The following is a 27,852-nucleotide window of genomic DNA, read 5'->3' on the forward strand; positions in this document are numbered from 1 at the left end:
CATGCTGAAGCAGACAGCTGTTCTTCAATGTCGGCATCTCGCTGTGCGTCCGCCTCGTCCTCCTACGACTCCTTCCTAGCTCCAGGGAACGATGAAGCGAGCTACGCACCTCTCCTTGTCTCGCCAAGCAACATCTCTACTATCTCGGAGGATCTGAACCCGTTCGCCTCTCAGTCGTCTGACATTGCCGTTCTCCTGTCTCCCGGGGCCGCTGACTGTCCAGACGACCCCATCCCTCGCTTCGGTGCAACCTCCACCCCACCACCTCCGCTTCCAGCCGAGAAGGACGTCGAGGGCGAGCTCCGCAACGTTGTCGACGACCTTCTCCGCAAGAAGCGCGCCGCTCGCGACACCCTCGCAGAGGAGAACACCTCGCTCCGCGCCCAAGTCTCCCTGCTGCAGGATGCGCTCGTCCAGGCGTCCGCGCAGCCCGGATCCATGCTCACCGACTTGTTTGCCGCACTGGAACGCGAGCGCACGCTTCGCGTGAACGCGGAGGACTCGCGCATAGCGACCGGGAAGTACCTCGCGGAGCAGGTCGAGCGCATCTCGCTTCAGAAGGCGCTGCTCGAGAAGACCGTCACGTCATTCACGCACGGGCGCGACTTTTGGCGGGCGAAGGCGATCGCGGCGCTCGAGCGGTGCGAGGCACTGGAGGAGGAGAACGTGCAGGTCAAGACGCAGCTTAACGCGATAGTGAAGAAGCAAGACAGTATCGTCGAGAGCCAGATCAGCGAAGTCTTGCGCGAGGTCGCGGAGGAGCGGGACCGCCTCAAGCAGCTCGAGGACGTGCTCCCTTTCGCGGAGAGAACTAACGTGCAGGTTAAGACGAACGATAAGCCGAATCCGATAAAAACAAGTGGCTCGAAGCTGGACTTGACCAAATTGATTGGGGAGGTGAGTTCTCGAGACCACTTACCCAACAGTTCACTATACGTTGTGAATCTGTACCGTGTAGGGCAAGCTCTTCGGTGGCAAGACCGCAAAGGGACTCGTGTCCTACAAGATCACTCTGGACGCTCGTCGGGGTCCGCAGCAGTCCAAGAAAGAGCGGCCGTAGTGCGTTCAATAGCCTAATATGATAGCTATATTTGTGTTACAAGCCGTCAATATGCGTATTGCAGTGAAGTCCATGGTTATCATGGTGTTGCTACAGTTTACAAAGCGTGAAACTCAATAGCTTCCTATCCTTCACGAAACCCGGAGACGCTCCCCCGGCGGACCCTGTGCATCTTCACATCCACGTTTGCAATGCTCGAGGGATGCGGCCACATCTCTCGACATAGGGAACTGAACCCTTCTTGGTCTGTCCACGGATCCCGGGGTAGGTTGCGAAATAGTGTTGCGAGTCAGACGATCTGGAATCGAAGACATGACTAGAGAGCTTGGGTCAGTTGCCACCGAAGCCCCGCTAGGCGGACTCGAAGCAAGGGCCACTGGAGTTCCTAGAATGTTGGTAAGAGAACCCTCGGCGTGGTAGGTTGTGCGCGTGGACCCTGAGGTAGTCAGTCCGTAGTGTCCGAATTGCGGGTGGTCATCGTTGTCGGAGAACGCCACTGTGCGGGGGGAGCCGCTTCCTGTCATTGCTCGGCCGTGCACCTGTGTGGCGGTATGAGCTGTGAACTATGCTATCGGCAAAGTGGAAGACTGTTTTACTTTGTTTTCGAGGTCCTGAACGAACTGCCGAGCAGGCGAAGACCGCTGAGTGAGGCGGAAGCGATCGGCCAATTGAAAACATGACCATCGTAGTAAGAGAACCAGTACGAGGAGAGCCACAAGTTGCACGACTAGAGGCATCACTGCTGAGATAGCAGAGGCGTACGGAGGAGAGAATGTAGCCCACATCATCGGGGAAGTCATTCGTGCTACATGACTTGTGTCGACACCCGGATCGGGTAGTACGAGGGGGTTTGGGTCCGGATCATAGCTGTGGTTAGGGGGCGACAGCGTTGGACGGAGATAACCAGAGAGCCAGCGCTCGCCTTGCAGTGTCCAGGGGACCTGCGCAAGGAGATATTGGGAGGCTAGTCGGCGACATCGGTGGGGTGCATTTGCCAAGAGTAGCTCAGCTTGGGGCATAGTGTGCGAGAGAAGAGTCATTGTGAATCGCGGTTCCAGCACGCCTAGCATAAAGATGCCGGCAAAGACAAAAGACAGGATGAACATGGCAACAGGAAAGTGTAAAAGAGTAGATGGAAGTCTGGAGCGATGATAGTAGAGGTCGAATCGGAAGTTGAACGAGATATCCTCTTCACATCCCTCACGGGATGTCCGCTGCATCGGTCTAATTGGATCTGATTACCTTCACATGCGAGCTCTGCGCTGAAGTATTTGAGATCATGGCCATGCATGGCGAGGTCATGCCAACAACTATCGAGCGGCCTACCACACCAGGGGGATTGACTCGGACTTGACGCACCTACGCTGTGAAACTTCTGCAACCTTGGCACGTGGCTCATGGTGATCCCCCACTCGTCAATTTAGCAATCGAATGGTTGGATATGATGATCCTTGAACGCTTGGCCAGAGAGCGGAGCGGAAGGGAACAGACAACCTGCAATTACTACTGGCATGAGGACGCGCTGGACGCGGCGACCCGGGTCGCGGGGTTGATCACGTTCGCGCGACGCGTCTGACAGACGCCCATGTGGGCGGGAGACTGGAGTATAAGCCACCGCCGCGTCTCCCAATCCTTGGCCTGCCACTTCTCTCTTCCATCTCTAGCTATCCCCACGGCGGATAAACTCTTCTCCGTCCTATGCCTCCAAAGCGCATACGGCGAGCCTCTCCTGGCCCGATTGGCCTCTCTGCTGGCGAACGTCTCAAGCGTGCAAAACTCACAGGAAATGTCGCCTACTCTGCTTGGGGCTGGGTGGGGACGGAGGTGACAGATGTGGCCGGGATTTCAAACGAGCACAGACTAGCGACCTGCGGCTTCTCTCGGAACAGCAATTACTCCCTATGTAGTAACAAGCACGTCGATAAACGCAAAACTCAATCGCCGCCAACGCCAAAGGTCAATGGCCACGTCGAACTGGAGGCAGCGGAGGAGCAGGCAGGCGATATCATTGTCATCTCAGACGATGAAGGGCCGACGTGCAGTAGTAAAGCATGCAAGCAAAACCCATACTGCCTGAACTATCTGGGTCAGGGCAAGTGGGAGGATGCCGGTAAGTCCTCGTCGAGTCCAAGGCGTCACGGCGACTGTTCTGACGAGCATCCGCTGAAGAGGATGCCTACGAGGAGTATCTAAAGGTATATGACATCGGAGAAAACCCCATGCTCGATGCCCGAGATGGACAAACACCCATTGGTCTAAAGGCGAGCTACCTTTCTGTCTATGATCGTTGTGTCATGGAGTCTCATCCTGTCGTAGAACCTGGGAGCCACTTGTTATGCCAATGCCTATTTACAGGTAGCTTCACTCAATCTCCAGGAGGAAGTGATGCTGATCGCGCCACCAGGTATGGTTTCAGGACATACCGTTCCGCAAGGGCGTGTATGAATGTCAACCTGCACAAGACGCACAGCATCCATTCGAGGTTCGCCTTGCTAACGCCGACTTTCTTGCTCCCTGGTCTCATGACAGCCCATGGTTGCTCGACATTTTAGGAGTCTCCCATCTTCCAGCTGCAGGTCACCTTTGCCGCCATGCAACATAGCGAGCTGAGTGCGTTCAACCCCGTCAAGCTCGTGGAAAGCTTGAAGCTACGGGCCTCAGAGCAACAAGACGCTCAGGAGTACGTGGCATGGGTTGCACGTTGCACAAGCTCCATCATTCATCACTAGTCTCCCAGATTCTCGAAGCTTTTTATGGCGCACCTGGACACCGAGTTCAAGAAGCAGCAGAGCCCAGACCTTCGGTCGCTAATCCCCGATCAGGTGGGTTGGCATGTTCGCATCCTCTGCATCTCTCCCCTAACGTGGGCAACAGTTCCAGGGTAGGCTAGTATACAACACGGTGTGCCAGCACTGCCACCGCCGTTCGGGGCGAGATTCTGACTTTCTAGAGATCGAGGTCAACCTGGAGGTCAGTCTTGCTGTTGTTTTGCTGAGCGTAGAAATAACCAACGGCAGTTACCCAGAACAATGCCACTCTGGAGGAACGTCTAACAGCACTTTTGGAACCCGAGACACTATCCGGGGATAACAAGTAAAGCTCACAAGCTGCCTTGACGACATCCTGCTGACCTCTTTTCTCCAGGTACTTCTGCCAACAGTGTGATAATCTGCAAGATGCGAAGCGATTCACCGAATTGCACGACCTTCCACCGGTCTTGCACTTCTCTCTGCTCCGCTTCGTCTACGACTTCGCGTCCATGGAACGCAGGAAGTCGAAGCAGACCATCTTATTCCCGACTTGCATCGACATGGACAGATTCGTGGGGGATGAAGACACGCGCAAGCAGTGCGGGCAGCGGCACGCGAAGGAGAGCAAGAATTTGTATGCGCTTCGGGGCATCCTCCTGCACAAGGGCGCCAGCGCGTATCATGGGCACTACGAGGCGCAAGTCTTCGATGTGAAGTATGCACCTGCCTGAGTGCGGTCGAGTATATCTAGATCGCTGATCACCATTACAGGAACCAGGCGTGGTACCAATTCAATGACGAGACAGTCACGAAGATCGAGTCTCTCGTTCCCAAGCTCGATGCAGGCAAGAAGGGGAGCAAAGGGTCGAAGTCAGTCCCTCCTTTGTACCCATTGTCCAGTGTTGACTAGGCGCGTAGGAAGCCTGCCACCCAACCTCCCAAAGGTCGCCCGCCCAAGAAGCGTCGGCGCATCGACGACAGCGACAGCGAGATTGAGATCGTTGAGTGGGTCTCCGGTCCAGTAGGAAGCTAACGAGCGTACGACTGACGGTCTGCAGGAGCTCTGAGCGATCTCAGCGGGGCGAAGGATCGCCCGCGAGGGAAGGTCCAGAGTAGGTCCTCAATTAGGCTGTTCTCCGGTGGAGGCTGATGGCTTGTCCCAGATACATCTCGTCCAAGGACGCGTATATGCTGGTGTATGCACGCGTAGACCACCCATCTCGTCCCGGGCCATGTCAGCCGGCCAACGGCCACGCCTCGAACGGGGCTTCACAGACAGATGACCGTCAAGTAAATCCCCCACCAAGAGCATTAGAGGTCGTGAACAGACTGAACGCTGTGCATCGTAAGGCTCGCGAAGACTACACTAAACGGTACGTGGGCACCTCATACGTAGTGCCATGGGGCGAACTGACGTCTTGTCGATCCCGATAGCGAGCGGGAAGCAAGGGAACGGTTCGATCGAATACGAAGCATTGTTAGGGACATCTACCGTACCTGGAATGTTGAGTCTCGCGACGAGGTATATCACTTTAAATCCTTTCCCTCGACATTCCGAAACTCACAACCTCGAAGGAATGCGTCGTAGTCAGTCGCCAAGCGTTGGAGGCATGGCTGTCCCGTCACGTCGCTCAGCCGAAAGCTTCCAAGACATCCCCGATGACTTCTCCTGGACCTTCTAAGGATGCAGTACCCAAAGCAGAGGAGACCGCGTCATCGACCTCCTCAGAAGCAGGTCCCTCCGCAGTCACGATTCCGGTGTCTGACGTTGTGTGCTCCCACGGGAAGCTCGACCCTGAGAAGGCCCACGACATGAAGGTCATTAAGGCGGTGAGTTAGTATTGGTGCCATGCTGCCCCGCGTTCTCCCGAATACTGCGTCCTGACATCGGTGGCACAGGCTTTCCATTCGCGCATTGCCGGAGAGGATGACTGTCTTCTATCGCCGAGGCTGACGACCCAGGATGTGTGCGCGACGTGCGTGCAACGCATGTTCACAGGTAGGTTCACGTCATGCAAGGTTCAATCTTTGGCTGTAAGGTTTGACGTGATGCGCTTGTCTCTACAGAGAAGCTGTACCAAGTGGAGCACCCACAATTGGTGTCGCAATTCGACGACGTGGTTGCCTTGGAGGGCGACGAGGATGGCTACTACATCTCAAAGGCATGGCTGAAGGGTACGAGACACTGCTATCAATAGACACCCAGCTCCTAGTGCTCATTCAAGATGCAGACTGGCGGCTCGCGCGGCCCAAGATGCACGTGGAGGGCGCGACCGACCCGTCGCCCGATGCGGAAGAATACCTACGAGATGTCGTGTGCGAGCACGGTGGTCTGGCCACCAACCAGGCTGCGCGGCGACGAATATCCGCAGAGGCATGTGCGATTTTACAGGAGCTCTTCCCGAACTGGAGGCCTCCATCAACGTCGACCGAGCCTTGTGCCGTCTGCGAAGCGTTGCTTCACATATCCAAGGAAGACAAACGCGAGTATCGCAAGCAGGCAGAGGAAGAGAAGGTATAGGAATCCCGCTTCATATATGATTAAACCGCTGATATACATGCCAATACATGCAGGCCAGACTGAAGCATATGCACGACAACGCGCTCAATGGGCTCACAGCGCTGCTGGAAGATGTTCCCTGTGCTATCGTACCGTCACAGTTTGTGCGCGCGTGGCGGCAGTGGGTCATGCGGCCAGGCGAGGTTTCTCGTCCAGAGACGGTGGATAACTCATCATTTGTATGCGAGCACGGTCAGCTGGCTTTCAACCCTAATGTCCCCGGAGACATGGACACGTCGATGGCGATCGTGAGACTAAGCGACTGGAGCGCTCTCAAGGAATTGTGCGTATGTCACAATGGACCAGAGGAGATCGTGGCTTGAACTGATCAACAGGTATTCCGCCGGACCACTGATTGCCATCGAAAATACCGGCGGGAAGTACATCCATGATCTGCCGGTATGTCTAGACTGTCGCTTGAAGAGGTGAGGTATAGTATGCAGACCAAGTGTCATAGCCGTCGTTGACGCTTCATCCAGGCGCACCTCGTTCGAGATGACGGAGGTTACTATCCGTGTTCTGGGCCCTAGCGATCCTACCCCAACACCCCAGAACTATAGCGATGAACCACTCCCACACTCTCCAACGAAACCGGTTCAGACGACCCTGCACAAGTACGGCAAGCGACAGAACGAGGGCTCTCGCAAGTCGAAGCGTATACGGCAGGTCCGAGAGTACGGTAAGCGGCGGAGGATCACTATTACCAAGGCGATGTCAGTAAAGGAGCTGAGAGTCATGGTAAGTCGCATGACATTGAGTGAGGATCCGGTACTGATAGGACACTCTTGTTCCTAGTTGAGCGACGAGCTTGGGATCCCCGTCATCTCCCAGCGCCTTTTCTACCGCGGCCATGAGCTGAATGACAGTTCGGCTACTATGCTGTCTTTAGGGATCTTGTCGAACGACCTCCTCGACCTCAAAGAGGAGAGCGAGGACATCACTATATTAACTGACTCAGACAACGAAGCGCCTACTGGGGAGAACGGGAAGAAGAAGCGGACGGAGGGTCAGGCGTTCGGTGGCACCCTCTTAGGCGGAAACTCGCTTTCCTCGGCACCCTCGTCGAGTCAGTCCCTTGCTCCCCTGTCTACTGCGTGTCCAGCCTGTACGTACGAGAACGGTGCTGCGGACGTGGCGTGTGTGATGTGCGAAACGCCATTACCCAATGCGAGCTAGTGGTTTCTTGATTTGTGTACCTCAAGAGTGCTGCTCGTTACACTAATGAGGTCTGCGGAGGTGATTGCTGATGCCACTGATGCAGGTTCGTAGAAGGTGTGCTATTCCGGGGAGTATTTGGGTGCTGCTCTATATCCAGATGGTTAGGTGGCGGCGGTGGACTGCACATTTCGGTCTTCATGAGCCAGCCGGAGCTACTGAATGTAAACCCCAGGGTTATATAGATTTCGAGCAATTTCGAGCTCCCTGATTTTCAATGTTCGAGCGGCCTCGCTGAACACCAACATCGACCTATGTCTCCCGAGCTTGTATCGAAACCCGGCCACTTGTGCAGACGCGTTGTCAACATCGATGATGGCTCCGAGTCTCTTGCCCACCAAATGGGACTTACCAACAGTCGGCAGGATCTTGTCATGTACTTCGACATCGTGGTTCGTCTACATGGATGTGCGGCGAGAAATATACTAACGGGCTCTCAGAATACGGCAGGAACGTTATGTGACAAGTACTTGCCTCCCGATCCCGGGATCATGAGTAGGTATACAGCAGTCAAGCGGAAAATTATCAAGAAGGTGAGGGACCTATAGACATAGAAACCACACTTCACTTTCGCCAATACGCCAGAGCCAACGTGGTCCTTCCTACAGCTGCTAGAGAAGTACCCTATCTTGGGACATTACGAAAATAACTGGCCACTCAAGGTCATGATCCAGTACCATCGGCAGCTGCGTAGGAATGGATCTAAGACTGGCATCATTTGTTCACCGAATAGAATCGTAAGTCGGTCTTTCTGATTTTGAAGCATGACCAGCATGCTGAATTTGTACGGCCTCGCGAATGACCTAGTTGAAGGCTACGACGGTCGCCGCTAGACGTAAAAGCGACGAGAAATGCCATCGGATCCTGAGAGAAGATGATACACCAGGCATACCACACCAGGTAGGTCCACGGGAAACGCTAGTTCCGCACGTCACGAATGACGATCGTTGTTAACACCTCTACCTCATAGGACGGCCCTAGTCGCGATGCGACCCCAAGCATTGGCCGTAGCGACGATGTCCGAGAACCGTCGCCTTCTCTTACTGCTGTCGACAACCCTGCTGAGAGTTCAGCCATCCCTGTGCCGATCCTCGACTTTCTCAGCGCTCTCGCGCAAGACTTGAGCTTCTTGCTAGCCGTGTTCATCAGCCATGGTGTAGGAGACGACACGTCGCTCCAGAGTATGCTCCAGATGAACAACTGGCGCAGCTGGATGTATACGTGGGTCAGGGAAGGAGTGTTGACTGAACTGCAGTTCCAAATGATTGTCGATGGACTGGAGAAGTTACTCCGAAAACCATGAGGCATCTTGATACGCCATCGCGGTCCGTGGAAGTCTGCACAGAGGTGTATGCATAGCGATACAAACAGAGATATATATGAATACAAGTCCTAGTAGGTGAACTAGCAGAAACGGTCGCTAAACATCTATCTGGTCAGCGAGCGCAAGGAAACATCGGCTTAATACTCACCTCTTGAGCTTGGCGCGCCGATCGAGCAGGGCTTCAGCCAGCCGACCCTCCTTCTTGGCACGCTTGAGCTGCAGTAAAGCTGCGCTTCAGCGCAAATGACCTTAGTGTGTGATTGATACTGACCTCTTTCTTATCTTCCACTGATACGATAGACTTCCCGGCGCCCCACGCCTGGTATATCTTACTGTGAACAATGCATCATTTATATGTAGTACGGCCCTGGTTCAAGACAACGACGCACTTTGTGCTCGCCTCGTCCACGGCGGACATGTCTATCAGCCCATCTTTGCGTTTCCTTTCCTCCGCATGCGCCTCCTTTTTGTACTTGTTCTGAATCTTGACCCAGAAACGCTCACCAAATCCCACCTCCTCAGAATCACCACGCAACGCAAGTTGCCCGCCCGCAACTTCGTCTACGCTGAGATACTTCTCGTATATGTTCTGAAATGCGACCATTCCGTCCGGAAACACCACGGGTGTCCACTCCTCTTGAGGGCCGCGCGCTTCTCGATCTGCAGATACAAGCCCATGCTTGTCGCAAGACACGAACTTGCCTTCGCCTACACCAGTGCGGATGTTGATGGTGGGAGAACCGGCAACCCTGGTGACGACCCAGACTTGAGAGACGTCTGTCGGCGTCCGCTCCACAATGGATGGAGAAGGAGAGTCCTCCGTCTTGTCCTTGTCAACGGACTGCAGGACGATGCGGCCGCGGGTGGAATCGTAAGTGATGCATATTGGGGAAGGGTCGGATGGGTGCATGATGAAGGTGGGTCCGCGGATCTCGTGAGCTTCTTCAGGCAAGACCCACGTCTCCGATGCCTCGTTGTCCTCCTCCTTGCGCCGCCTTCTACTGGGGCCCTCGTCTCCGTCATCCTCGTGCTTGCGCTTCTTCTTCGTCTTCTCGCCCTTAAACTTCAGCTTCGTGGAGCGCACTTTATCAGACATAGCGCGAGATAGAGCACAAATCTCAGTAAAGGTAGAAAGGGAACAGAGACGAGGTAAGTAGATGGGTTTGGGATTAGCACGCCCAGCAGGACGGTGGCGAGCCTGGTGAAGTCGAGGGCGCTTCCGTGGAGAAACATGGGTGGTGACTTTGTGACAAGGAGTCAGGTGCGTGACACGGTACGCCAGCGTCTAGCATCGTCCGGTCAGTGGAAGGAGGAAAATCTGCCATCGTCACCGCCGACATCCTCAAGACCCTCAAGATGAAGTTTAACCCCGGTTAGTGTCCGTTCATTGCAACTTGGGATGCCGTCTCTGTGCCATCCAGGAGGATTTGCGTCAGTTGGAGGGTCGGATTCGGGTGGATGCGTCGGATGCGTTGTGGATGTGGGCTGTATACGGGCAATTCAGGTATGCTAACATCGTCGTCGTCCACGTCCAGACGTCTCCTCTTCCCGGCGCAAGTCGCACAAGGCGCACTTCTCCGCGCCTTCCTCTGTCCGCCGCAAAATTCTGTCCTCCTCTCTTGCGAAGGAGCTCCGCAGCAAATACAACGTACGTCCTACCCCCCTACAGTCTGGCATAGACAGTGGAGTTTCAATCCTAACGATATCGCGGTCTTTGCTTGGTGATTTATCAGACCCGCTCACTACCCATCCGCAAGGACGACGAGGTCCGGATCGTCCGGGGCAAGTACAAGGGTCGGGAGGGCAAGGTCACCCAGGTCTACCGCAAGAAGTGGGTGATCCACGTCGACCGTGTCCAGCGCGACAAGTCGAACGGTGCCACTGTTCCTATTGGCATCCACCCCAGCAACGTCGTCATCACCAGCATCAAGCTGGACAAGGACAGGTTTGTGACGCCAATTGTTTTGCAATCAAACATTCCCTGATCGGTTGGATATGGCACGAATAGGCGGGCAATCCTTGAGCGCAAGGACAGGAAGAAGAGTGCAACGAAGACGGCGGGTGAGGACGTCGAGATGGTTGACGTACGTATCACGTTAATCCTCTCCGCCATCGCAACCCTTCCTCATCCCCTCCACAGTAATTTCTCGGATTTCCTCTTGCACTATATTCTTCTGGCTTTCGTTGCATTCTCACTGCAAAACTCACATGTATGTATGCCGCTACGCATATGTTATGCCACATGGGCCACAGGCCATCCCCGCCTCTCGCAGCACGAATGCCCAGAAAACCGGACCAACCCGAGCAGTTCTGGATCGTCGTCAACTTGCTGTATTGTACAAGACGATGGGTATCATATACGATGTCGCGAAAGCGTCAGATGAAATAAGTTTAGGCGAAGGTTTAGAATATGACGTCTTCATCTTTGCCTCCAAGAAGATCGCCTCCGCCGCCAGCCAACGTGGGCTGAATGTTTTTGTGACCCTCCGCCTCCAGAGCTTTTCTGGTTGCCTCCGCTGTCTCCGCGTCTCGTTTCTTCTTTCCTTGCACCTTCTTCAAACTAGAAAGCCTAGTAGCATCAAGTTGGTTGTCGAAGAGATGATGAACCCACCGGAAGAACTCCTCTCTGTCCATCTCATCCAATTCACTCGTGATGTATTTGATTGTGTTCTCCAATCGAGGAATGACAACATGCTCGATAGCATTGACACGACGGTTGGTTGCACGAATAACTTCATCGAGGATCATGAACGCCGTCTGCAAGGATGCGAGCTCGACCAAGGTCTCGACCGCCTTCGCGTAGACCTCCTTCGCGCGGAGGACTTGCTGGCCACCACGTCCAAGGCCAGTAAGATTGAAGTCTGCATGACAATGACGGCGGGGATGGTAATGAGATGATCATGATCAGGATAAGAGGAACAAGGCGCAGAGCACGCACCAGAACCCGGTACCCTGTCGACCTCAAACGCGGGCAAGACGACACCGGAGACGTTCTCCTGCTTCGCTTTCACTTTGAATGACGCTGACTTGGCCTGCTCCTGCACGAGGTACGAGATGTCGCCCGTCGCATATGTCACCTCCGCGAGCGAGAACGAGGCGAGCTGCATCACCCGACCCATCTTGCGTTTCGCCTACCGCCCCATGCGTTCAATTACCATCAATCCATCAGAATGGGGTCGAGATCAAGATGACTTGCCTCATCTACCCTGCGGAGGATTGCGCGGAAGCGGGTGGTGAGTGCGTCGCGCTTCTTGGCGAGAAGCGAGTGCCCGGTCTGTGCTCCCTTGAGACGGAGCTTGGTGTTGGTCAACGCCATGCGCGTTGGAAAGATGCTCTCACGAGGCCCGGTGCCAGACATGGTGATCAACAAAGGTTAGGTGAGACGGCTTCGAGGTGAAACGGGACGTGCTCTAAGAGGCTCTAAGCCTGAAGGTCGATGGTGAACGAAAGCGGTAATGTAAACGCTCATCAGGGCAGAGCATCATCGAGCGCGCAGAGACCTCGTGACATCTGACGGTAGACGCGTGGTTATCCCGCTCTTCTTAAGCAATACTTGTTCCCAATGTTTCTCCAGGCATATCCGCTGTAGCGGCTATGCACCATTGTACAGCTCGTCAAGTACATATACGGTGGGAGCATACGGCCGGCAGCGCGGATTCGCTGGCAGATGTAGACGCACGGCTGCAACGGCTTTTACCAGAGATCTGACAGGTTCATGGCCAGCTGATCGCCCATAATCGATGCGCGGTCTGAACTTTATAGGCTTCCATGACCTGTTGAGGGCAGGTGAATGGCACCACCGGGACGAGCACTCGCTCGCCAGAACGAGTATATACAGTGCGTATCATAGCTGGCACTCTCATATTGGATGTCTCTACCAACATGGACGGGAGCTCTGCTATCGCCCTTCTAGTTTCAGCATGGTCCTGCTCGCTGATACTGCTGTTCGTCAAGTTCCAACAAAGTGCGGCTAGTCTTCGCCCTGGCCGCCTCCCCCCTGGCCCAACCCCTTTACCTCTGATTGGGAACCTCTTGGATATCCCGAGGGTACGGCCGTGGCTGGGATTTAATGACATGGCCAAGAAATATGGTGCGTTGTGATTGGCATCGTAAATTAGCGACGCGGTGACTGACTGAATGTCGAAGGAAATCTTATGCATTTCCGCGCACTGGGACGGAGCATCATCATCATAAACGACCCCGACACTGTAATGGATCTCTTCGAGAAGCGATCAACAGTCTATCTATCCCGCCCGCAGACCATCTTGTCGTCACTGTACGTCTCACAGATTGCACATGCTCCGTTTGAACAATGCAATCATGTTGTCGCCTTTAGGACTGGATGGGAATGGAACATGGCGTTTTTCCCTTACGGGCCCAAGTGGAAGCATTACCGACGTGCCGTTTGGGCATACTACCATCCCGATGTCATTGCGAAGTACTATCCATGCCAGACTGAGAACGCCCGCCGACTACTCTCGAAACTCTTATCGGATGATACTAGGCTGGTCGAGCACGTCCGCAGGTGAGCCCGTGAGCCATGGCATGGATGAGTGGGCTGATGCGCGTATGAATGTAGTGCCATCGGTGCAACACTTGTGACGATAACCTACGGCGTGGACGTCACCATGGACAGCAGCGACACATTATTGTCTACATTTGAGGAAGGGGTGAAGAGCATCCAGCTCTTCGTGTCCGGGTCGTCGGTACTAGAATTCATCCCCATACTCTCGCGTCTCCCGACATGGCTTCCTGGAACCGCCTACCTCCGTGATCTGGCACGCGCTCGCCAAGCGACATATCGCATGCGGGATGTACCTTGGAACGCCGCTAAAGAGGCACTGGTGAAGTGTTGTTGCTTCATGGCACCATTGCCATGCCACTGAGCAGGCTCGACAGAGTGAAGGACGTGCTTCGGAGAGCATCGCTAGATCTATGGTAGAGCGACTCTCACATCTGAGTGACGACGTGGACTTGGGGGAGGAGATGGTGGCGAGGGATGTGAGTGCAATCTCATACGCGGGTAAGGTTAGACTGTCGTTGCAATATATGCATACTGATAACCAACGATGGCATATGCAGCTGGTATCGACACGGTGAGGGCTGTTCCTCTCAGTTACCTTCCCAAGTTAGTTCATTAGCCATCGCAGACACACGCAGTCCTCTGCAATTTCTTCGTGGCCATGGCGCTCTACCCGGACGTCCAAAAGGCCGCCCAAGCAGAGCTGGACGCCATCGTTGCTCAAAGTCGACTTCCAGAGTTCGAGGACCGTGACAATTTGCCGTATATCAACGCCATCATAAAGGAGACCCTAAGATGGCACCCCGCTGCACCCTTGGGACTTGCGCACCGCAGTACAGAAGACGACATTTATGAAGGTTACTTCATACCGGAAGGGAGCATTGTGATGGTGAACGTATGGTAGGTTTTGTGATTGTGTTCCGTCCATCGGAACACCAATCGTGGGCGAACAATCTTCCTCAGGTCTATTATGAACGATCCTGCAGTCTATCCTGAACCTGAGAAGTTCATTCCCGAGAGATTTTTCAAAGAAGGTCGAATCGACGCCGCCGTCCGAGACCCGTTCGCATATCTGTTCGGGTTTGGCCCAAGGTACGCCTCCTCACGAGTCTCTGACGTTCAAGTTCTGATCAGACTCGGCAACCTCGTCTGAAAGGATTTGTCCAGGGCGTCACTACGCCGATGCATCCCTCTTTATTACGATTGCTTCCGTGCTGCACACCCTTAACATCCATCCTCCACGGGATAGCAACGGACAACCTATCCAGACAGAGCTACGGACCACCTCCGGCCTCGTAGTGTGAGTAGAGATCACTCAATCGTCGCCGAGCTCTAATGACCGTCCGGTCCAGACATATCGACAATTATCGGTGTACAGTAACGCCTCGCTCGGCGACAGAGGAGCTCATCCGTAACTTAGATTGAGCGCTGCGCGCTAGGAATAAGCCTGACCGGTCGTAGCGGTAGGAGCGGACGTATCTGCCGAGTAGAACATTTGCCTTGCCACTCCATTCTAGTTTCTGTCGGTTGATCTCCCCTTCAATGAGATACTCGCTATCCAACTGGGGAAGGCTCGATTGTGGCTGGCGTACCGCCTTTTGTCAACTGCGACCCGAGTTGATGTGCGAGAGGGTGCCGACGTCGAATAAGCTGGCGCGATCAATTACGATGAGGATATCTAAACATGACTGCGAGCGAAGATCCCGACGGGCTATATTAGGTGACCAAAAGATACAACGAGCAGTCGAGAGGAGATACGGCGTGATGCATGCTTCGTCACGCAATGGTGTAACTCCCGTAATCCTTGTCTGGGTCATAGACCTGAAGACGTCATATTGAGCCTGTCGTTGCTACAAGAGAGATGTGACAGTATGACTCACCTCCCAACGCGAAGCAGGGAATATGTGTTTGTTACGCTGATACCAACTTCTTTCGACAACCTTCCCAGCATGGGATTCGTCCTTCTCGACAGAAGCGTCTGCCAAGAGCCGGACATCATCGTGGACGTCAAAGTTGAATAATGGGCCGGACTTTCCGCGGGCCTTGTTCACAATGAAGTCGTAAAACGTGTAGTGCTGCAATTTTCATGAGAACAAACGAGGGCAAGCGAAAGCATAATTGACGTACACCTGGAATGATGAGGTCCTCCTGCGGACACAAATCAGCGGTTGTTCCCAAGACTACGTCGATTGTGTGACATACCTTCACATACATCAGATTGTCGACACTGACGCTGCGGAGTTCCGGGAACTGCTGACGACACTTCTCGAGAAACGTGGATATGGTATCGCCCTTCTTGCACTATGTAGCAAGAGCCGGCGTGCCAAGTACATGTATCTGCGTGGTCAGGCTTGCGAGGAGACGATGCTGCTGGTGTGATACTCACCGTGACACTCTTCCGATGTCCGCTTCCATCCCAGTAAGAGTACGTGATTTCGATGTCCTCTTTCTTGAGTTCCTCTTGTTTCCGCAGCCACTCCTGCCGGAGCTCTTCCCGCTCTCGGCGCTCCGCCTCTTCACGCTCACGATCTGGCAGGAACGAAGTATCGACCTCTGGATTTTTGCGTGACTTGGACTTCTTCACGGGTCGCTCTTCGCCATTTGGAGAGTCAAACCCGTTTTCCTCGTCTTCCTCGCCGTCGAGAGCGAAGGAAAGGGTAGACTTGGCGGCCTTCTTGCGCTTCTTCACCTTCTTCTCATCCCTAAACAAATCCTCCACGTCCGGTGAGCAATCTGAGCCAGCATACACGAGCAGTGGAACGTGCCACAGCCGCAAGAAGTCCTGACATACTTGAGCTCATTCGTGCGTGCTGCCTCACGGGCCTTCGCCTCCTCAAGCTCCTTCCGACGCTGCTGGAATTCCTCGAGCTTCACGAGACCCACCGTGCTCTGCTTAAGCGTGTCCTCCATCGAGTCATTCTGCCCCACAAAACGGTTCGACGAGGGCCGGGCCTTCTCCGTCTCTTGGATGAGCGTCTGCTTCTGCCGCTCGAAATCCTCGCGCATTTGCGCGCGCTGCTTTGCGAGCGCATCCTCTCGACGGCCTTCTGCTTTGCTAGTGGACATAGTGAGAACGAGGGAAGAGCGAGGTGGCGGTAGACGGTGAAGAGATGCAACCACAATGCGTGCATAACAGACGCTCTGGAGGTGTCGTGCGAACGCCGACATGGGCGCCAGTGAGACTTGTTTCCTCTGCTTGCCACCGGTACTGCGACTGCGTGCACATCCGCTGGCTGCAAGCTCTCCGCCACCATGCATGTCCTTGGAGTGCTTCTGCCCGAAAATCAGCTGGTCAAAGTGAGCACAGCTTCTCAGGAACAGTTCGTGGTGAAGGGCCGACTTGCTTACGCACCGAATAGCATGCCTTGACGCACTTCTACGGCGTCGGGAAGACGACTGCCCTTCGTCTCTGCGCGCGCGTGCAAATTCACGAGCGATGCAGAGTCCGCAACCTGAACCAGTCCCAGGTCACCGCCCTCACGGCCTTCCTTTCCTCCCCCGCAAACTCCCCGCCGGTCGCCCCGCACGCACTGGCCGCACCGAACTACATTCCACCCGCACTTGGACAACCACTCCCGGAGACGGAGGTCCCAACACCCCCAGACCGCCTACGGGAGATCAAGATCGAGTCGGACCTACGCAGGCAGATGCGGGAGAACATCGCGCACCAGCGTATGATCGGCAGTTACGTCGGCCGGAGGCACGCGATGCACCTGCCCGTCAGGGGCCAGAACACGCAGAGCAACGCGCGGACGGCGAGGAAGCTCAACAGGGTCGAGCGGTACAACTAGTCGCGCTTCGTGTGCTCTCGTGTTCCTCCTTGCTGGTGAGTTTCTACCTAGTCCCACCTAGACCCACCGCCACCACCCATGCCTTGTTCATGTCCTGAGAACCAGGTCTCATCTGACTATCTGTACCCATCGTCAATATGTTCGGGAGTTCCGTGTCGCTGATCGTTCTTCTTCTGTGCGCAGTTATGGTTTTGTGCCACCCTGGGCCCTCAGGTGTCTAGGCCCTGGACCTGCGTCTGCGGTTATGTGGACGAGCCTCGCTGCCCCGTGTCGGAGGCGGGAGCAATATCATACGAAGGAATTACTGTACATCCATACTGCCGTATCTAGTCGTCGCCAACCGGCACCTCCTCTTCCAGGTATTTTACAAGTGTGACGCGGATTTCCGTCGCCTCGTCGCCCCGCAGCACATCCGAGATGAACGTCGCGGTGACTTGCATCTGCACCTGCAAGTTCCGAAGGCGCTCATTAATATGATGCGCAATAAGCACATTGAGTCGCGAAGGCGCACCATCTCCAGAGCCCCTCTCAGTACCCCGCAGAGTACATTACTGAACCAAAGCCCTCCCTCAAGAGCCTCCTCCGGTAGTTCCACAAATTCCGCCAGGGGATTCTCATCGAATGTCAGCGTGAAGCTCGCGCCAGGTGCGTTCACCTGGGGTGGTGGCATGCTCGTCCGGGTCGGAGATGAGGCGGGTGGTTGGGCGCCGTGTGTTACATTGGGCGTTATGTTCAAGAACGACTTGAATCCGACCTGCCAGCCCGCATGCCCCAGCGCCGACACGGAATGGAATGGGGTGGACCATCGAGATTAATGCATGTGCGCTATCGACGCGGCCGCATCGCCTGATCGCCCACACGCACCTTTGCCACGACCTCGCCGACCTCGCGGAAGTCCGCGCATCGCCCCATGTTGCTGCGCGCGAGGAAGTCCTCGATGAGCCTCGTGCCGATGTTGTAGCCCATCTTCTCGAGCTGCTTGTTGACCTCGGCGTAGTCCTCATAGTCCTGGATGAGCTGCACGACGAGCGCGCCGTACGTCAGGGCGAAGAGCTCTGCGTTCTAGTCCCTGGGCATGTCAGGATGTACGCGGGTACCTGCGCCGAACAGACTTACAATCTTCTCTGTGCGGCCCTTCCAGAGGTCCTCGCCTATCGCCTTGTATTGCTTGCTAGTCGTGGCCATCCGAAGTGGAAGTCGAGAACTATGTAGGACACGGATTTGATGAAGATAGCTTGAGTGTGCGGGATGAAAGGTGCGCTATTGCACCCGGAACGTCCTGATTGAGCGTCTAATTACACCCTCGCCGCGCCTTCGAAAAGACGCTGGTCCGCGGGATACATATTTCTACTGTATTGGCACAGAACGCACAGGCTACTACCACATACAAGTGCCACAGAAGGGGCTGAAATGAATGATCAGGCAAGGTCTCAGCTCATGAATAGAGCTTCTCATGTAGCTCCACCTCGCTTAAAAAGCTCGGCATCGAATTTCCCCATTTGCGTAGGATGTGGCTTCGGAACGCGACGTGTCGGAAGACGCGCAGTGCATTGGGTTCGTTCGAGGCAAGTGTTGCCGCTTGTGTCGATGGAATCTCTCACAGCTGATGCACGCGGAAGCAAGACGTCAAGGTTTATTTGCATTGCGAAGGGCGACGACACGCCCGGCATTTCTCGCGCGACGGGATGTGTGAAGGTAGAGCGGTCTGCGGAAGCGCGTCCAAATCCCGGAGAAACGCAAACGTGGGCTACGACGGTGGGAGCGGAGGCAGAAAGCACGGCGAGCGATCCTCGGCACGCTCTTTCGGTGTGGGGGGCGAGATCCAGGTGACGGGAAGGGAAGTTGGGAAACGAGACGAGGAAATCGGCGGAAGGGCATATGACCGGACGGGGAGTATCGTGGCAGATCAGAGGCAAGAGGGGAAATACGATGCTGGACGATCCGACGAATGGAGTAAGGTCGATGGCGCGGATATGGCATGGACTGCAACGAAGATTGCTCTCGATAGCACTGCGACGCTTAGCGGGGAGGCGCGTTTGTCAGGCGCCTCGGGAAGGTGATACTGTATGTTGAGAATGCGAGTCTGTGATTGCCTGCGATGACGAACACAAGAGGCGTGCCTGCTGGACAATATGATGATAATGCGTCGCGACGGGCTTCCCGCGTCGGCGACATGGACGGGGAAGGCAAAAAGCTAAAGCGAAATCATTTATGACCGGAAACATTGCTATAAGGGGTCGGTATGGGCCCGACCAGGGGTGCTTGGTGCGCAGCGGGAGCGTCGATAGAGGAGAGATGGATTGATGGGAGCGTGTTCGTGGGCGATGGCGGCGGCGGAGGAGGAGGAGGAGGGTGGTGGTTAATAAGGAAGCTGTTTGTGGCTGTTTGGGCATGCACGGGGAATTGGAGGTGCGCTGGGTGCGACAAGTGCAGTCTCGACTCTCATCGCGCTCGAGCTCGGATGCTCTTGTCTGCTCGTGTCTGTCGCTTCGTCTAGGCCATAATCGCATTTCTGTCCTTCCTCTGCCCTGCCTCCTGCTGCTTGCCTCCGACGTGCATGCTTGACCTCCCTGAGCTCCCTGCATCACATCGCTGCATCCTACCGCGCTCACAGATTGTCCTGATTTCTTTTCTCGTCGCTGTCCGTCCGGCTTCATCTCGCCGTTCAGGTGCGTGTCACCTATACTTTCCCTCACCTCCCTCCTCATGCGCACCCATATCGTCCCAGACCGAGGATCTTGAGACCTTCTCTTCCCTGCGATCTACTCTCCTCCTCGCTCCCGTACTTCTTTCTCCCGCCCATTCATTGTTCCGTCCCTCCGTTCCACCACGTTCGCAGCGCGCCGTGATCGCCTCTGACACTGAGCATGTCCTCCATGCAAGAGATCCAGCCCGCCCCTTCGGTGACAGTCGACCCGCAGCAGTATCAGCAATTCACCTCAGCAGACGTCCCCGTCCCGCAATCCTTCGTTTCACTCGTCCCGGCTCCTCACCCCGACCCCACGCTACCTCCCGACCCAGTATCTCATATGGTGACGATGCCTGCCTCCCTCTTCCAGCAGCAAATCGACTCCGCTGCCGCAGTTCCGATGTCCATGCACCTACCTATAGGCTCCTTACCACCATCCGCCGACGCCGTAACCGTGATGGATGTCCTTGCATCGGTCCCTCCGCCGTCTCGCTCACCAGGTGTCATCCCGGATCTTCCGACTCAGGCAGCCATGTACGGAATGGACCCTCGCCTTGCGACTATAGAGGGAGCTGATCCGTCGCATCCGCTTGTGTCCTCTCCGAGCGCGACCTCGGCGTCTACGAGCGCTTCGCACGCCTCATCACCTTCATTAACGGGCATGACCCCCTCGTTCTCCGCCGGTTCGTCCTCCCTCGCTTCCGCGCTTGAACACGTTGGTACTACTCGCAGCCGTGCAGGATCCGTGGCCTCGCCGCCCAATTTGACTACGTCAGATTCGGACATGGGTTTCCCTACTGGGGGTAGTGGCCCTTCAACCACGCAGTCTGGTTTCGAGTTCCCTCCGCCCGGATTTGAGAACCCCTTGCAGACGACGAATAGCGAACCTGTGCAAGATGTGCCTGGAGGTGCGCATCTCATGGTCCTAGGTGACATGCTGAAAAAGTGCGTCTCGTATTTGTACTTCATTGGAAGTTAGTTAATGAGACCGTGCATCGTCCTTCTATTTAGCATCGCCCGGACAGCAAACTCCGGCAGTGAAGCGTGTTCTATGGGTCAGGGGGGCAACGCTACCGAGATTGTTACTGTGCTCAAGAAAAACGTATTGCTCGTCGCCGAACTCGTTGCGGCCATGCAGCTCGGCGATACAGCAGCTGGTGGTTCCCCCGGTCAGTCCCTAGGCCCAGCCTTTTCACCGTCACACAGTGCGAGCTTCGTACCTGCTCCTGTAGTCGGCGCCCAACATTCCGCACCTCAGCAACAAGCCCCACCCAGTTTAAATAACATGCCTTCCGGTGGTTCGATGGATCCGAGCACCATGTCCGATAGTTCGGAATCCCGCAAGCGATGTGCTTCGTCGGTAGCGGGAGATCGAGTGGTGAAGTCGATGAAGCTTGAACCCCAGGACGAAGCACCTCCCCTGCAGAGCTCGTCATCGACAGCTCTCCTCCCACCCTTGGTTTCTGCCACTCACTTTTCGTATACGTACCCCCTCTCCAATGGCCCTCCACCCTTGGGCTCAGTTGCTGATATATCAGTAATGCCTCCACCCATACCGACTGCTAGCACCCTCTCCGGCTCTCGGCCTCCCAGCTCTGCAGGTCTTCCTCCACCGCTACCTCTTGGCATGTCCCTCGACGCAACACAGCAGCTTGTCTCGTCAATCCACGGGTCCGTTCCTATGGACTCCATCCCACCGATGCCACACTCACCGGACTTCATCCCACCCCCATCCACCGCGACTACGACGATGCCCAGCCCGCCTGGTTTCCTACCGGCTGGAAGTGTCTGGTCCGACGCCCGCGTAGCCAACCCTCGTCAGCACCGTTACTCGCTCTCTACTGGTTCAATTCTGACCGATGGTGCTATAGTGACGGACCCTGTGCCCGCTGCCGGTCCTTCCTACACCACGTCCATGTACTCGCCTACGCGAAGCACTCACCTGCAGCAGGCGCCGCTGAACGCGGCGTCAGCGACGTTGGGTCGTGCTTCGCGCTCACAGTCGATATCGCACCTGCACGGGAATCCGTTTGCACACATGCCGGATACCGTGCCGCATCCCACTATGTACGAGTCGTCGACGACGCAGTCGCGGCCATCGACGTCGGGGCGATACAGTCCGCGTCTAGAGTCGCCAGAGTACGATTATGATGATGGAGAGAGAGACTCGGATGACGAGGGCGAGCAGAACTCCCCAGGCAATCAGTACGCATCCTCGGGACAGGGTTCTGATGACCCTCATGCTAAAAGTAAATTCAGTACCGAGGGCCCCGGGAACGGAACGACGCGCAGCCATGCCGGCCAGCGGCGGATGAGCCGTACTTCGCCCTCAAATGAGGGTGGCAGCTCTTCAGGCCACGGAAACGAGGTGCCGCAGGAGTACCGGGCCGATGTCGAGCGCATCTTCTTTGAGTTTTTGAATTCGATCTGTTCCAACCGTACGTATCGCGCATCGTGCCCTCCCGCGGCACCACCGCTTGCATCCCCTACTCCTTCCGTAGCTGGGCCCTTGGCTGAATTGCGTGTGCTTTCTGCTCCACAGTGGACGCTACCGATTCTAAGGGCGAGCCGATCCATCAGACGCTCATGGCCAAAAAGATGCAGCGCCTGGACGAGTCGCCCGACTTCCGACCGTTCAAGTTCCGGATACAAGCCTTCACGAACGCCTTCTTGGAAGAGGTAACTTGTTGCTCGTGACGTTTGGTATCAAAGCATTGAATGCGTTTACGTTATACAGCTCGCCCGCCAGGGCTATCCTGAGGAGAAGATCCCGATGAAAAAGGTGAGTGTTTGCGGCGTTTATGGCAACCGTCGGCATGTCATCTGACATACGGCGTCACCGACGCGGCATGAACAGATCCGGAACTTCCTGTGGAACCAGCAATACATCTCGCGCTTCAACGAGGAGGGCAAGAAGTCCAAGTCAAAAGGCAATCACATCTGGCACGTCGATGCCAAGAAAACCGAGGGCGGCTGGCAGTTCAGGCCGTTCAAGCGGAAGCTCGCTGGGACGCCGCCAGGGGTGGCGTACGTCGGCCTACGGTGGACGTGGACCCCGAGGATATGGGACCCGCAAGCGTCGCGAACGAACATGCCGGTCAGCTACAGCTCGCCCGCGCTGCCGCAGTGGCTGGCGTGGAAAGAAGACTCCCTCACCGGCATCCCCCCTCCGGATGCGCAGAGCTGCGACGTTACGGTAGAAGCGAGGGTACGTTCTCGGGCGCGCGCTTGGTGGAGCCAATGGTGATTCTGACCCTCGGATGTAGTTCATGCAAGATGGGAAGGAGGAGCTGCTGACGCACACCGTGCACATCACCATCGCTCCCATGGCCGCTGTCGATTCCACGTTCACACCCTCGCGGCGACCCTCGCTCGTTGGCGACGTCCACAATCCGCGTCGGATCTTGAGCGATTCGATCGTGAGTGGGGTTGTGCCAGCGCCGGCTCAGAGGTGCGTTTTAGATACGCTGCTTGTGTCTTCTCGGGCTAATCGGCGTACTAGGCTGTCGATGCGCGGACCCATTGCAGCTGCGGCCGCTCCCGTGGTAGCGCCCGAGTCTCAAGTCGTCCAGGTGCTTACTACAGCCGCTCAACGTGTCGCACAAGAGGCGCAGTCACAGGTTGTCGCATCACCGAATGAGGTCGGGCCAGAATTGCAGGCGTTGGCGAAACAGCAACATGTCCTCACAGTCACCGCCCAGGCTATCAGCTCAAAGATGGCAGGCGAGGTGCCGGATGGCGCCGTCGCTCAGTCGAACGCTCTCACCGCAGCAGCCCAACAGGTGGTCCTTCAGGCCGCGCGTCAGGTCGTTGCGGACCGCAATGTCGCGGCCGTATCATCAGGGTTCCCACCTGTCGCTGCTAGTGCGATGCCACAGGTTACGGTTAAGGAGGTCTCCGTTGCGACGCAGTCTGCGGTCGCGCAGGCAGTGGATATGGTTGGGCCTCTTTCAAGCGAGGTCGATGTTCTCATGACGGCCAAGTCGCTGCTTCAGCAGCAGACGCGTGGGGGTCCCGCCCTCCTAGATGCTATGCGGTCGCATTCCACAGGGAACTCGCCCCCAGTGGGCTACGACATCCCAGCGCCGCCTCCGGTTCCGATCCCAATACCCGTTGGTCTGCCACCGCCGGGCGCGGTGTACTATCAGCAATCATAGTTCTTTGGGTTTCGTGGGTCTGGGACTTTACGTGCTCTTAAAGTATTGTATGCTGGTGATATTGAGTTTTCGTCAGCTGCGTACATACGCACACTCCCGCGCGACGCCTTATCTCTCATCTAGACGGCTCAGGCCGAGGTGTTCGTCGCAGTGTGTTGCTTCTTGCGCTCGCGTCGTTGCATCTGTCTCCATAGTCTATTTAGAATCTGCTCTCGCTGCTGTGAATGTGTATGTCTACGTTCTTCCCATCTGCGCCGCCCTAGCCCTAGCGCTGCCTCCTCTGATTCCCGCTCCCCCCGACCGTTGCATCACACTCCGCATAGGTACCGGTACTCATCACCGATCGCGCCGTGGCGTAGCATGAATCCCCGTTGTCCCTTGCCAGCATACAATTGTACATCAATCACTCATCTTTGTTTTTCCGTCCTCCGCATCGAATTAGCAGGTCAATGTGGTCTGATTGCGTGCCCGCAGCACGGAGAACGCGTGCTGGTATTGTACCCGTGTGCCCACTTAGTGGACAGGATGCCGTAGTAATCAATAAGCCGCTACGGCGCGAGATACGTTGAAGAACTGTCACGCTGCTCGACGGCGTTCCCCAAATTCGCCCAAGCGGCACAGCGGGCTTGGTGCAACCATCAATCAATGCAATGCTACTACCTCATTGTTCTGTATATTTGCGCATTTATCCAGATTCCGCAACTATCCTGCATAGATGCCCGTCTATGGCCGCCGTCGTCTATTTAGCTCCTGTCATACGACCCTCTTTGCATGCCCGCGCGGATCATATCGAACTGCAGCTGCGTGATTCGTCCCTCTTGCACCCAGGAGCACAACCAGCTATCTCTGCTCTCCATGCCGAGGAACCCTCGGAGGGCGGCGACCTTGCTCATTTCGAAGTCTATGAACACAGTGAGGAGGGCTAATTCGTTCAGGTGGAGGGAGTTGAGGATGGAGATAATTCCGTCAGGGTCCGTCTCGGGCTTCAGCTTGATTGCTTGCATGTCGCCGTCTGACTGGTACCGCGAAGCGATGGCGTCCTCGGTGATGTGCGTTCGGAGCAGACGTCCCTTGCAGCGGCTGAAAGTTGTGTCGACCTCGAACTGGGGGAGTCGGGCACGGGCCCTGGGCTCTGTGTACAGCTGGTGTGAGGAACAGACGTCAGATACCAGAAGAGCGGGAAAACCGGGGCATGCTCACGGATGCGGCTAGACCTGAGGTGGGACGTGGCCTGAAGTTCCACGAACAGTCCGGAACTATCGTAGGCGAGGATGCTTCAGCTGCAGGTATCGCGCTGTAGCCCATCGAGACGGACGAGAAAGCGCGCTCTGTGGTCGAGTTCTGAGGTTCACGGAGAGTCGCCTCTGGGGTACATGACATCACGACCTGCCATGTCATTGGATCAGTATTGGTGGCGTGCAATGGCAGGCTCAGACGCGGAAAGCGCAAACCTTGTACTGCGACCAATTCCCCAGCCCACTTCTGTTCCTATCCTGGCGAAGGTCGGACTTCCTCCGCCGGTGCTCACAGACGATGTACCAGACCGGCCACGCGTTCTGGTACGAGTGGATCAGAAAAGGGCGTCCTCGCTGCACCTATCAATCCTGGCTATCAGTGTCGGCCCATGGTATAACTTGCAGTGCTAAAGGACTAACCATTCTCTCAAAGGCTGCCCAGGTAGCAGATGATCTGTTCACCCCGCGCATCTGAGCCTCGTTTTCATCGTATCGCTTCGCGACATACTCCTATCTCGGAAGGACCAGTGGTAAGTACTGTAGGAGTAGGGGGCTGAGAAAGAAACGGCTCAGGATGGGCTTACCACTAATTCGCAGAAAAGATCCAGCTGCTCAGGAGTCCGCGATAGCTTCATAAAGCTGGCCATACTACCGGTGGACGTAGTTGGACGGTACCGCGTAACAAGCCGGGCGGGAACTGGTGGCCGAGGGACTCCGAGAGTACATCTGTTTGGTTCTACTTTCCTTCCCCGAGGCATCGAATGATGTATTTTGGGCGAGTCGTCGGGAACAGAGGCTTCAGAATGGCAAGGGACGGGGATTTGGGCAGCGGGATACTGCAGCACCTACGGACATGCGTTCATAACTGTATTGGAAGCCATATCACGTGGCGAGACGGCGATGTTGGAGTCCAGAATTGACATACTTAGGCCGGGATGAGGACAAGTGAGGACGAGTCCAACGTTGGCAGAGTCCGTACAGCCACCGACGCGCCGCGTCAATGGGCACGTGTCCGTGTTCGCCGTGTGATCACTCATTTTGCCATGGAGTCGCGCTTCCTTACCCACTCATATATGGTACTATCAGTTACCCCGAGTCCTTTGAGGCATTGGCAACATGAGCACTATCTCGTCCTGAGCCGGTCGTACGTCTAGACATTGCACGCGACAATAGAGTTGGAGCGCACTGAAGTTGACATCCGAACTCTTCAGTCTTGAATGTTGTTGCTATGTATACATGCGTGTTTGTCTAGATCACGTTGAACTATCCTACCTAGCTATGCGAAACTTAAGATGCTCGTGTTATCGTTCGTGTACTGAGGTCCTGTCATACAATCTTCTGCATGCCCGCGCGGATGATTTCGAACTGCAATTCCGTGATCCGCCCCTCTTTCACCCAGGAGTACAGCCACCTGTCTCTGCTCTCCATGCCGCTAAGTCCTCAGAGGGTGACGGGGTCATTCACGCCCATGACCATGAACACAGGAAGGAGGGCTGGTAGGGCAGGGCTGAGAGAGTTAAGGAAGGCGAGGATCGAGTCTGGGTCCGACGCGGATTTATGCAGGCCACCGCAGCTCTGGGTGCCATTATAGTTTCTCGGGTTTGAGACAGAGTTGCCGGCGCCGGCGCTGCAGGGAGTGCTAGCTTCAGAAACCTGGAGGTGAGCGGGCAGCTCCTCCGTATACTGCTTGCCGTCGTCGTGCTAGTCAGCCATAGCAAGCCGCAATGGTGGCACGGAGTCTGCTCACGGATGCTGCTAAGCGTTGTCTCTCTTGGGGATGGCCCAGCGTAGGTCCTCGAGAATGGCGCCGCTGAGGAGAAGTTTGTGCGAGCTTCGATGCCTTGCCCTACATTGCATCTCAGCCAGTATTAAGAGCATGCACGGTAAAGTATCAGGATGTGCGTACATACCATGTGTTTGGTCCAGTTGGACAAGCCGATCCCGCACTGAGGCGTGCGAGAATCTCTCCTTCTGATTCGATGTGCGTTGACGATGCACTCGATGGGCCATGCGTCTTCATACCCGTCAATCAGCATCGGGTGCAGCTGTCGCACCTGTTCGTGTCATCAGATTCGTCTCTGAATCATTTTACTGAGATAAGACTAACCTGTTCCCGGAAGGCCGGAGAGTCTGATCGTACACCGTGACCAAACATCTCATCCTTGTGCTTGTCATAAAGCTTGGCAACATCCTCCTGATTAGGCAAAGACAAGCGGTCAGCATTCTAAGGACAGAGCTGCTTTCTGACGCAAGTGTCAGTAAGCCAACGTACCACGATCTGACAGTAACAATCAAGCTGTTGCTGCGTGTGCGATAGTCCCATACGACTGGCTAGATTGTTGTCGGCCTTGCCTGGAACGAAGCTGGTAGGCCGTTTGCGCGGTTTGGGAATGAGTGCCCTGTCGCCACTATAGCTGCTTGCTGAGATCGGAGGCATCGGATAGTCCTGGGGGCTCCTGGGAGGAGCAGCGTCGTAGGTAGGATCCGGAGGGGGGGAACGCTACCGGTCGATGGCGAGATACTGAGCAGCGGCGGAATGCATACGTGTC

General features: G+C 55.7%; 13 protein-coding genes across 13 annotated transcripts; 6 read left to right on the top strand and 7 right to left on the bottom strand.

Annotated features, from left to right (window-relative positions):
• Positions 1-27: 27 nt before the first annotated feature.
• Positions 28-1,122, top strand: DICSQDRAFT_177239 (uncharacterized protein; the record flags this gene model as incomplete). Its single annotated transcript, XM_007361004.1, has 2 exons — positions 28-897; positions 959-1,122. 2 exons carry the CDS (start codon positions 28-30, stop codon positions 1,058-1,060), a joined length of 972 nt encoding a protein of 323 aa, XP_007361066.1. The 3' UTR covers positions 1,061-1,122.
• A 1,636-nt stretch (positions 1,123-2,758) lies between these two features.
• On the top strand, positions 2,759-7,546 carry DICSQDRAFT_151870 (cysteine proteinase; the record flags this gene model as incomplete). The annotated part of the gene is made up of 22 exons (XM_007361005.1): positions 2,759-3,170; positions 3,230-3,321; positions 3,377-3,415; positions 3,465-3,542; positions 3,613-3,740; positions 3,798-3,882; positions 3,935-4,030; positions 4,086-4,153; positions 4,205-4,525; positions 4,582-4,680; positions 4,729-4,815; positions 4,869-4,922; positions 4,974-5,183; positions 5,245-5,332; positions 5,386-5,640; positions 5,710-5,809; positions 5,878-5,985; positions 6,042-6,325; positions 6,385-6,653; positions 6,706-6,795; positions 6,850-7,108; positions 7,166-7,546. 22 exons carry the CDS (start codon positions 2,759-2,761, stop codon positions 7,544-7,546), a joined length of 3,603 nt encoding a protein of 1,200 aa, XP_007361067.1.
• A 293-nt stretch (positions 7,547-7,839) lies between these two features.
• DICSQDRAFT_165509 (uncharacterized protein) lies at positions 7,840-8,888 on the top strand (the record flags this gene model as incomplete). The annotated part of the gene is made up of 5 exons (XM_007361006.1): positions 7,840-7,977; positions 8,026-8,118; positions 8,194-8,322; positions 8,393-8,485; positions 8,556-8,888. 5 exons carry the CDS (start codon positions 7,840-7,842, stop codon positions 8,886-8,888), a joined length of 786 nt encoding a protein of 261 aa, XP_007361068.1.
• A 95-nt stretch (positions 8,889-8,983) lies between these two features.
• DICSQDRAFT_77617 (uncharacterized protein) lies at positions 8,984-10,097 on the bottom strand. Its single transcript, XM_007361007.1, has 4 exons — positions 9,299-10,097; positions 9,181-9,241; positions 9,058-9,125; positions 8,984-9,005 (listed from the first exon to the last, which is right to left on the bottom strand). The coding sequence occupies exons 1-4, from the start codon at positions 10,003-10,005 to the stop codon at positions 8,990-8,992; spliced, it is 852 nt and encodes a 283-aa protein (XP_007361069.1). The 5' UTR covers positions 10,006-10,097; the 3' UTR covers positions 8,984-8,989.
• A 343-nt stretch (positions 10,098-10,440) lies between these two features.
• DICSQDRAFT_31653 (ribosomal protein L24) lies at positions 10,441-10,993 on the top strand (the record flags this gene model as incomplete). The annotated part of the gene is made up of 3 exons (XM_007361008.1): positions 10,441-10,557; positions 10,643-10,854; positions 10,918-10,993. Coding segments are annotated over 3 exons (405 nt in total), but the record flags the coding sequence as incomplete, so codon positions are not given.
• A 223-nt stretch (positions 10,994-11,216) lies between these two features.
• DICSQDRAFT_77624 (uncharacterized protein) lies at positions 11,217-12,300 on the bottom strand. Its single transcript, XM_007361009.1, has 4 exons — positions 12,106-12,300; positions 11,848-12,040; positions 11,521-11,770; positions 11,217-11,469 (listed from the first exon to the last, which is right to left on the bottom strand). Exons 1-4 carry the CDS (start codon positions 12,265-12,267, stop codon positions 11,313-11,315), a joined length of 762 nt encoding a protein of 253 aa, XP_007361071.1. The 5' UTR covers positions 12,268-12,300; the 3' UTR covers positions 11,217-11,312.
• Positions 12,301-12,791: 491 nt separating this feature from the next.
• Positions 12,792-14,843, top strand: DICSQDRAFT_177244 (cytochrome P450; the record flags this gene model as incomplete). Its single annotated transcript, XM_007361010.1, has 10 exons — positions 12,792-12,999; positions 13,056-13,185; positions 13,246-13,434; positions 13,489-13,753; positions 13,809-13,932; positions 13,992-14,005; positions 14,060-14,331; positions 14,395-14,523; positions 14,588-14,731; positions 14,784-14,843. Coding segments are annotated over 10 exons (1,533 nt in total), but the record flags the coding sequence as incomplete, so codon positions are not given.
• Positions 14,844-15,207: 364 nt separating this feature from the next.
• DICSQDRAFT_50116 (XAP5-domain-containing protein) lies at positions 15,208-16,497 on the bottom strand (the record flags this gene model as incomplete). Its single annotated transcript, XM_007361011.1, has 6 exons — positions 15,208-15,252; positions 15,312-15,506; positions 15,559-15,579; positions 15,634-15,732; positions 15,818-16,144; positions 16,219-16,497. 6 exons carry the CDS (start codon positions 16,495-16,497, stop codon positions 15,208-15,210), a joined length of 966 nt encoding a protein of 321 aa, XP_007361073.1.
• A 79-nt stretch (positions 16,498-16,576) lies between these two features.
• On the bottom strand, positions 16,577-18,407 carry DICSQDRAFT_97319 (transport protein particle complex subunit; the record flags this gene model as incomplete). Its single annotated transcript, XM_007361012.1, has 6 exons — positions 16,577-16,728; positions 16,791-17,257; positions 17,406-17,668; positions 17,734-17,976; positions 18,087-18,284; positions 18,339-18,407. The coding sequence occupies 4 exons, from the start codon at positions 18,405-18,407 to the stop codon at positions 17,549-17,551; spliced, it is 630 nt and encodes a 209-aa protein (XP_007361074.1). The 3' UTR covers positions 16,577-16,728; positions 16,791-17,257; positions 17,406-17,548.
• Positions 18,408-18,626: 219 nt separating this feature from the next.
• DICSQDRAFT_151874 (uncharacterized protein) lies at positions 18,627-19,397 on the bottom strand (the record flags this gene model as incomplete). The annotated part of the gene is made up of 3 exons (XM_007361013.1): positions 18,627-18,969; positions 19,054-19,205; positions 19,330-19,397. The coding sequence occupies 3 exons, from the start codon at positions 19,395-19,397 to the stop codon at positions 18,674-18,676; spliced, it is 516 nt and encodes a 171-aa protein (XP_007361075.1). The 3' UTR covers positions 18,627-18,673.
• Positions 19,398-19,707: 310 nt separating this feature from the next.
• On the top strand, positions 19,708-24,513 carry DICSQDRAFT_132022 (uncharacterized protein). Its single transcript, XM_007361014.1, has 8 exons — positions 19,708-19,891; positions 19,951-20,856; positions 20,923-22,349; positions 22,454-22,590; positions 22,649-22,693; positions 22,769-23,119; positions 23,178-23,362; positions 23,414-24,513. The coding sequence occupies exons 3-8, from the start codon at positions 22,223-22,225 to the stop codon at positions 24,066-24,068; spliced, it is 1,500 nt and encodes a 499-aa protein (XP_007361076.1). The 5' UTR covers positions 19,708-19,891; positions 19,951-20,856; positions 20,923-22,222; the 3' UTR covers positions 24,069-24,513.
• A 298-nt stretch (positions 24,514-24,811) lies between these two features.
• DICSQDRAFT_123958 (uncharacterized protein) lies at positions 24,812-25,466 on the bottom strand (the record flags this gene model as incomplete). The annotated part of the gene is made up of 2 exons (XM_007361015.1): positions 24,812-25,210; positions 25,269-25,466. 2 exons carry the CDS (start codon positions 25,464-25,466, stop codon positions 24,812-24,814), a joined length of 597 nt encoding a protein of 198 aa, XP_007361077.1.
• Positions 25,467-26,676: 1,210 nt separating this feature from the next.
• On the bottom strand, positions 26,677-27,740 carry DICSQDRAFT_177248 (uncharacterized protein; the record flags this gene model as incomplete). The annotated part of the gene is made up of 5 exons (XM_007361016.1): positions 26,677-26,986; positions 27,051-27,149; positions 27,214-27,357; positions 27,411-27,497; positions 27,576-27,740. The coding sequence occupies 5 exons, from the start codon at positions 27,738-27,740 to the stop codon at positions 26,744-26,746; spliced, it is 738 nt and encodes a 245-aa protein (XP_007361078.1). The 3' UTR covers positions 26,677-26,743.
• Positions 27,741-27,852: the final 112 nt, after the last annotated feature.

The sequence above is a fragment of the Dichomitus squalens genome (assembly GCF_000275845.1).
Source record: "Dichomitus squalens LYAD-421 SS1 unplaced genomic scaffold DICSQscaffold_2, whole genome shotgun sequence".
Classification (NCBI taxonomy): Eukaryota; Fungi; Basidiomycota; class Agaricomycetes; order Polyporales; family Polyporaceae; genus Dichomitus; species Dichomitus squalens.

Excerpts from the sequence above, each read along its gene's own strand:
- DICSQDRAFT_77624 (XM_007361009.1), bottom strand. The coding sequence starts at position 12,267 with ATGTCTGGCACCGGGCCTCGTGAGAGCATCTTTCCAACGCGCATGGCG. Across the intron at positions 11,771-11,847 it reads CGACAGGGTACCGGGTTCTG|ACTTCAATCTTACTGGCCTT; the intron begins GTGCGTGCTCTG and ends ATTGTCATGCAG. Across the intron at positions 11,470-11,520 it reads GACAGAGAGGAGTTCTTCCG|TTTGAAGAAGGTGCAAGGAA; the intron begins GTGGGTTCATCA and ends TAGGCTTTCTAG.
- DICSQDRAFT_77617 (XM_007361007.1), bottom strand. The coding sequence starts at position 10,005 with ATGTCTGATAAAGTGCGCTCCACGAAGCTGAAGTTTAAGGGCGAGAAG. Across the intron at positions 9,242-9,298 it reads GTGGACGAGGCGAGCACAAA|TAAGATATACCAGGCGTGGG; the intron begins GTGCGTCGTTGT and ends CATTGTTCACAG. Across the intron at positions 9,126-9,180 it reads CAGTGGAAGATAAGAAAGAG|CTCAAGCGTGCCAAGAAGGA; the intron begins GTCAGTATCAAT and ends GCTTTACTGCAG.
- DICSQDRAFT_132022 (XM_007361014.1), top strand. The coding sequence starts at position 22,223 with ATGAGCCGTACTTCGCCCTCAAATGAGGGTGGCAGCTCTTCAGGCCAC. Across the intron at positions 22,591-22,648 it reads CGAACGCCTTCTTGGAAGAG|CTCGCCCGCCAGGGCTATCC; the intron begins GTAACTTGTTGC and ends TACGTTATACAG. Across the intron at positions 23,363-23,413 it reads GTGCCAGCGCCGGCTCAGAG|GCTGTCGATGCGCGGACCCA; the intron begins GTGCGTTTTAGA and ends TCGGCGTACTAG.